The following is a 7,619-nucleotide window of genomic DNA, read 5'->3' as shown; positions in this document are numbered from 1 at the left end:
AATTGGACTTCCGCACAGCCAAATGTATCATTTGACCTAATGTGCAGTGGGCAGTAATCTCAGAGCTCCTAAGTAGCTCTGTATCTATGCAAGCGCATTTCTGTTCCACGTTTTGCGAGACTGTCAGCCCTTTCGTTGCCTCAAACCATTCATGTCCCCGTACCGATCACAGCGTTACTCTAATGCAGGCTCCCACTTGGTTCAAGCATTGCATTGATGCATTTTCTAATGAGTCGAAGGAGTTTATCGTTGACTAAATATTCGGCATAATATTCATTTTGGCCCCCGTTTGTACTTCTACGAAAACATTCACGAACACAGGCTTCTAGTGCGAAGACTGGAAAATGATAGCGAATGTGCACATGTGCAAACTTTTGTGGAAACTTTTGGGATCATCCAGGAATGGCTTGANACGCTTTTCATGCCTCGAGATACTTTGCCCCATCTGAGAACTCAATTTCAATATACACTTTATTTCTATTTAGTAAATTACAATATTCAACAATTTTAATTGAGCTTAATACCGTTCTTAATGCAACATTTTGTGCAAAAAAGCAACAATAATTTAATATACTATTATAGTAAAAAAGAATCAGTAAGCATTTTCCAATTTCAGTGGGGCTAATTTTATTTTCTCTGTAGATTTTTATTTAACATATGTACATAAAATAAATATCTTCGAACATCGTACTTGTCTGATTCAGACATACCTATTTCAGACTTCCATTGTGTTGATATACATACATATGTATGTATGTACAAATGTTTAAACAATTATTTTTGCTCAAATCTTATAAATATAAAAATTACAGTTTAGTGTTGAAAGTGGTCAAGTTCATTCAAATGACTGCTTTCAGTATTTTCATACATACACTCCTATTATTTATACCGTCTTCTGCTTATCTCTGATTATTGTAGATTAATTTATTATTTAGTTAGAAACCAGATTAAGATTTTCGTAAAATAACCACTTCTTTTTTACGCGGACATTTAATGTTAAGCGAATGTAAGTATGCTAATTAAAAATATTCGAACAACATTATTTTTTCGTGTTTTGGGCTTATACATACATATGCGCTATACATGCATACGTACATATGTTTCTACATAATTTATGCGTACTAGTAATCCGAACTTAATTAATGTCTTTATTGTACATGCATTTGTTTTTGCGGTTTAGCATAAAGTATTTGGAATAATCATAAAATAAATATTTGCATTTTATGTAATCCAAGATTGTCATTACCTTGCGATGTCTTCAAAACACATAAGCTAATTTAATATTCTTTTTTTTGTCATCTCATTCATATTCGTATGTGTTAATGTATGAAAAAACGCTTAATCAATTTTGGATATCGGAAAATACATACATACATTAATATATACAGATGTACGCTATATTAGTTTTATACAAAAACAAAACCTAATTTAGCTACTAATTATCAAATAGTTTTATGTAAAGGCAAAACTTCAAGTCTTTTCAGTAGCAGGTTGGGTTGTTGTTGTTGTTATTGACTTCCATTATGCCAAAATTGCAATGGAACAATATTTCTCGCCACACAAATATTTATATGCGAATATTTTACCAACCATTTCATATTTTTTTTTTTTTAACTTCTAACCACTTACTATTATTTTTACAAGTACATACATAGTAATCTTTTATACTACAATTTTCTTGGCGTACTTAAACTAATTTCAATCACTACTTATGGCATTTCTCCTATAGGTGGGCGCACATGTGTATCAAAATAAGTGACTGAGTTGGCCTTAATTGCTTTTTGCTTTTGTTTTTTTTTTCATTACAAATATTTTCCCTACCAAATTCTCCTCTTTCGAAGGAGGTGTTAGGGATTTGAAGTGAAGTGTCTCTAATACTTTAATTATTGTTTTGTCAACGAGTTGAAAGACATGTTTAGTTTTTATATAAATTTACATAAAATTCTGCTAAAACTTGTAAACTCATTGCAAAGCCTTCTCCAAGACATGTGGCTTCTCGTTTTTCAATGGTTCACCCTCCTCCGTATTGACCACCGATCTACGTATTCTCTCTGGTGGGTTGTTCCACGGCTGCAGCTCACCAGAGCCCATTATGATATAAACTATAGCGCTGGAAATATATGTGCCAGCCAGAATACCGAACACAATTTGCCATTGATGGTAGGATTTCTAGCGGATATAGAAAATGGTTTTTAAGTACAAGTATTTATGGCAGGAAATTTTATTTGATGCTTATGTTACTTACGTCATCATAGGTGAGCGCACCAACCATCCACGTCGATAAGAATCCACCAAATGAAGAGAGGGTATTAGCCAATCCAAAAATGGTGCCGCTGAAATTGGGCGCAATATCTAGACCGTTACCAAGATAACCAGCCGTTACAGCGCCATGTGTAAATAATGCCAAGGTAAATATCGTCACGGACCATGCCGCTGTGCGACCCAAAAATACTTGAGCAATCATCAAGGCGCCAGGTGATAAAAGTGCTGGAGAAATGAATTATGTACATTAGACCCTTGCAGTTTCTCTAATATATAAAAATTTGTATTATTAAATTTAATTGAGACTTACCGAAAGCTGTAAACACTTTTCTTGTAGCTGTCGTGGAGAGCACACCTTTCTGGCGCAGGTAATCAGCAAAACAAGACGAGCTGAAAGCCATAATATATTTGCCCAAGTATGGCAACGAAGAGTAGAGGCCGTTCTGAAAATTTAATGAAGATACAAATTCTGTGAGCGGAAATTTATAAACAAAGTGTAGAGTCCTACGATGTTGCAGAAGGCTGGTCAGAAGACCTGGGGCTGGATGTACAGCATTTTTTAAGGCATTTTAAGGCTGACCTACGTTCGAACGTCTTGGAGGACAGCGAAAACTTTATTCTTGCTAAAAATGGGCAAAAGTAGCCAGGCATATCCCAAGTAATAAATATATGATCATTATTCTAACATCATATTTTGATAAGAAGCTGGAGAGGTCAATAGACGTATACAAGATCGGTTGATACCTCTATACAATGTTTTTAGATGAATAGAGGCAGCTGTGAGGAACGCAGAATTCGTGTTAGGCGTCTTCTTGGACATAGAGGGGCCTTTAACAATGTCTGAAAATACGACATTTTAAACGGAATAACTATGATAAGGGTTCACCCCGTAATTTCGAACTGGACAAGCTTGGTGTTGAGCTGTGGAAGTGTTTTGGCGCGGTGGGAAAGGCACGAGCCACCAAACTGGCACTGGCTCGGTGAATGTCTATACAGATGGATAAAAGATGGAGAAATCATAGAGGAGGCTGTCGACCGCGCGAATCTCGGCGAATCTCTATATCAACAGTCAGGCTGTGATAAAGGCACTTCTATCGTACAGCACTTTCTCAAGAACAGGTCTGGATTCGCGAAATATAGGTACGGACGTACAACTGTATTCTGTTACCGGCTGGTTTGCCAAAGAAGGCGTTCTGTCGGAAGCTATGCTGATAGATAAAGTGCCGCCTTCCCTCCAAGCGATTAAACGGAAGCTTGACCTGTTCATGATCGGGAAGGCACTGCGGGTGTGGACTGAAATAAGTGCGTATGACATAAAGCTCACGAAGTTTCTTCTATACTGCAAGAGGCAGGACGCTAGACTACTGGTGGGTGTTCTAACGGGCCATTGCCTGCTGGCATCGCACGCCTTTATAAATGCTCTGACCAATAATAAGGTCTCTAGGAAATGCAAAACTAAAGAGAAGACGGTGGAAGATATCCTCTTCAAGTATCCTGCCTTTAGCAGACTGCGGATTAGTTTCCTGGGAGCAGGTTTTCTGCCTAATATGGAAGTCGCCGTCAAAATAGGGTACAGCAAGGTGTTCCAGTTTGCTGCAGGTGGCCAGAGATTAGCTGTCTAATGTGCTCCTAGTTTATCTGGTAACGCTATGGACCCTTAAGGTCTCTGCGAAGCAACGAAGCTGCAAGCCAGCTTACCTAACCTTTGTGAGGTATATTTTTGTATACATGTTTCGGCTTACATTTTATATGCATGAACATATATATATATATATCGTTTCCTTCATACAAAAATGACCTAACTCATTTTCTTTTCAAATCAGTTTTGTACAAAATTCTGCCGAATACTCACTAAAAACCTACTATAATTTAAAAATAGCTACTATAGCATTCAACAAAAAAAAATCGCGCAAAAGGGACTTGAGTTTTTGAGTTTTTTCGTGACTCCGTAAAGAAACAAAAATGTTAGATTTGACCTTTCTATATAAGGTATGTATACAACAAAATACTCTACCTGTTTAATATTGAAGTGTAATATCTGATCCATGAATGTCGGCAGCTGATTTACTACAGTGAAAAATCCGAAAACAGATAAACCATGCGTAATAATAATTGCCCACACTGGTCCTGAGCAGAATAGATCCCGCCATGGCACATAACTGGGGCGTTTCTTTGAAGTCGAGGTTCCAATAGCGTCTTCAATTTCACGACGTTCTTCCGAACTAATACGTGGATGTGTGGCTGGAGTTTCATAAACAAAGGTGAACCAGCAAACAGACCACAATAGACCAACACCGCCTAAAAAATAAAATTCATATACACATACATATACTTAAATATTTATTTAACAATTTATTATCACACAATATTTATTAGTACTTAATTTATATAAACCAAATTGTTTTTCTGGCGCTTTAGAATGCTTAGATATGCTAGTAGAGCAAGAATGATAGAATACAAGATTGAGCGTAATTTTTGCATGACGTCGACTTAGTGCAATTGCGAGAGAGAGAAATGCCAAAACGCATAGGAAAATATGTAAACAATGCGGAAAAATGTATTAATATCCATTCCAATTAATAAATATACGAAGTTTAATAAAATAGGATCACGTAACAATGATTTTGGGCATGTAGCCCTTTAGGTCAGTACGGTTTTCAGCACATGCCGGATGTTGGAAAAATGCATGAAGTTATATGTACGTAGATATGTACAGAAAAAACTTACTTATAGCGCACGCTTGCCTTTTGTTTTCACTTTTACAATTTTTTGTAAAACTAAGCAGAAATATTAACGCACAAATAGTTAAATTTGCAATGTTATTTGCCCACTGTTTTTGGATTAGAGGACGGAGGGGGAGGGGGCGTGGGTCTTGATATGCAACCCAATAGGAAGAGCACATTTCACACTTTGTAAAAAGTCACACCTGACCCCTCGAAACCTTCCACAGACCCCTGGGTAACCATTGGTAAATTGTCTAAAATTAGGTAAACGAGTATAAACATTATTTTTTTTTTTTAAGAATATCTTTGTATTGTCAAAGGTACTTATTCGACATTTCTTGTTCATATACCTACGGCTACGCCATCCACAGTATACACAAAAAAGTGCATTTTTTAGACCGAATTTATTAATAAATTAGTGACCGCAAATTACAGGGTCTACAATAAAGTGTAGACCCTTGGCTATAAGTGTGAGTAAGATTTTTTTAATCGGGTCACCCACTCGGACACAATAGCCCAAAATCATTGGGCAAATAACTGAACCGTAGCCAGTAAAATCTTTATTTGGTTTTCCTCAATCAACAATTGCACCAAGATGAGGTCACGCACACAGCTGATTCTGTCAAATTCACAAACAGCGGATTAGCGGTACCGCGATGGACGTATGAACGTAGGAATCCTTAAACTATCTATCTATTTTGTTAATTACGTTAATCTTCAATCAACATTTGCGACTAGAAAGCACTTGCTTTGAATATACCCATTGAAATTCCCAAAGCAATTGTGCCAACTACTACAAAGCCTTCCGTTTCCGCATAAAAAGGAAACTTGGCAGCACTGAATAGCATTTGCGCGCAACTGACAAAAGCATTGTTTTTTTTTGCGAATTTCAATAAAACTAATAAATACATATAAATATATACATATAAACTAAGCGTAATGTACTTGTGTTGTATTTAAGTCATTGCACTTACCAGTTAAGTAGAAAACGCTGGGCCAACCCCAAATGGATATGAAGAAACCACAAACAGGCATCGTAATTGCTGCGCCCAAAGAGGAGGCTGTACCGAAAGAAAAGTGCAATTAAACACTTGTTTCAATAATTATCTATTAACTAGGTACTTACCCATCATATTTGACATAAATTTGGAACGTTCCATTGGCGGTATCCACACAGCGGCCACCGGGTGTATAGCTGGCCATGAAGCGCCCAACATAAAGCCCAAAACAACACGTACAATAATCAACATAACATAGTTAATATGTGCTGCCAGTGGTGTAATCAATGTAAGTAAACTAGCCCAAAGCATAGAATGTCCAAATACACGTCGTCCACCGATCAATTCAGCAAGTCGGCCGCCTGGCAACTCAGTCAGTATATAGCCCCAGAAAAAGGAGCCCAGTACAAAGTTCGTTTGATAAGAGTCCCATGGAAAATAATCGTTCTCATCGTTACTAGCAGGCGGCAGCTGTGTTGTTGTTGTTGTTGAGATTGTTGTGGCATTATCATAGTTTTGTGTGGCATTTACTACTTTGCTGACGTTGCGTGGTGGTGAATGAACATCTGGATGAACCATTGCAACAATAGCAATTGTCAGATTCACTCGCAGTGCATAGTTCAACATGAAGCCAAGCATGGTAAGTAAATTGAGTACTTGACGACATGATAGCATATCTATAGAAATTAAATGAAATGAATGGAAAAGTTTGAAGTTAGTTTACGTAAATGCGATTTAAATAAATGTTGGGTGTTTACAGATTATGTTCTTAAATATTGCAGGGTACATATTTAAAATTAAATGGGAAACATTTTGCTGATGCTAAAGAAGCTGATCCATGCAAGTTATGGAGCATGTGAGCTAAATTTCACAAATTCGACTGTAGCCAATAGGGAATACTTTGAAAATCGTTTAGTCTTTATAAAACCTATTTATGTAATGTGTGTATGTATGTCCTTAGCAAAAATTTCCAAGTCCGTTATAATTATGAATGCAAAGAAATTGTACTAAATAATCATGAGTCGCAAAATTCACACTCGACTTGGTTATAATAGTAAAAAATTCTTAACATTTTTAAATGCTGATTACAAAAACAAATACACGACCAACACTCAAGCCCTTTTTTAGCGTATTCAGTTAACATTTATTGCACGTGATGTTAATGATCTGTTTTGTTGCTCAATTCACATGTCCTATTCAATTCGTGGGCAAATATGTAAATTAAAGAATAAAATTAACAAATTTCGTGAGCTGAATGCGCCAGTAGATTTTATTGGCGCTTTTATGTGCTCTTACCTGTTTCATTGATTAAAACTGATTAGCGAAATTAGCGCAAATGGGCGAATTGTCTAGCACACAAAGGAAATGCGCAGAATTTTAGGCTTTAAGAAATTTAGAGCATTGGCTCAAAAAGTGACTAATGATGTCATGCGATATGTAAGTATGTATTTTATTTAATTTTCCTTTTAACTAAAAGCTATGTATTAGGCAAACCATTTTGTTAAAAAACCAATTAGTAATCGAAAGTCTTTCCAAAAGATCCCCTTAGAAGCGGAAAGCAGCTTGTATCTTTTTTGCATTTATTTATCTATTTTATTTATTTATTATTTAAATTTATTAACTTGTGATAAAAATA

The 7,619-nt window shown here is 36.3% G+C and overlaps 1 protein-coding gene across 2 annotated transcripts in view; it reads right to left on the bottom strand.

Annotated features, from left to right (window-relative positions):
- Positions 1–1,620: 1,620 nt before the first annotated feature.
- Positions 1,621–7,619, bottom strand: part of LOC108375870 (sialin) — an 18,552-nt gene continuing 12,553 nt past the window's right edge. For both annotated transcript variants that reach the window (XM_017632018.1, XM_017632019.1), the window contains exons 3-8: positions 6,112–6,660; positions 5,960–6,046; positions 4,277–4,560; positions 2,573–2,705; positions 2,246–2,487; positions 1,621–2,169 (exon numbers count right to left, since the gene is read on the bottom strand). In XM_017632018.1, the coding sequence (XP_017487507.1) occupies positions 1,963–2,169; positions 2,246–2,487; positions 2,573–2,705; positions 4,277–4,560; positions 5,960–6,046; positions 6,112–6,660 (1,502 nt within the window). In that variant the 3' untranslated portion in view covers positions 1,621–1,962. The remainder of the gene's footprint in view (positions 2,170–2,245; positions 2,488–2,572; positions 2,706–4,276; positions 4,561–5,959; positions 6,047–6,111; positions 6,661–7,619) is intronic.

Source organism: Rhagoletis zephyria, unplaced genomic scaffold, assembly GCF_001687245.7.
Source record: "Rhagoletis zephyria isolate East Lansing unplaced genomic scaffold, Rhagoletis_zephyria_1.1 Rzeph_scaffold_09543, whole genome shotgun sequence".
In the NCBI taxonomy this organism is placed as follows: domain Eukaryota; kingdom Metazoa; phylum Arthropoda; class Insecta; order Diptera; family Tephritidae; genus Rhagoletis; species Rhagoletis zephyria.
The sequence above is the reverse complement of the archived record's forward strand: the minus strand, read 5'-3'. Positions and strand labels throughout refer to the sequence as shown.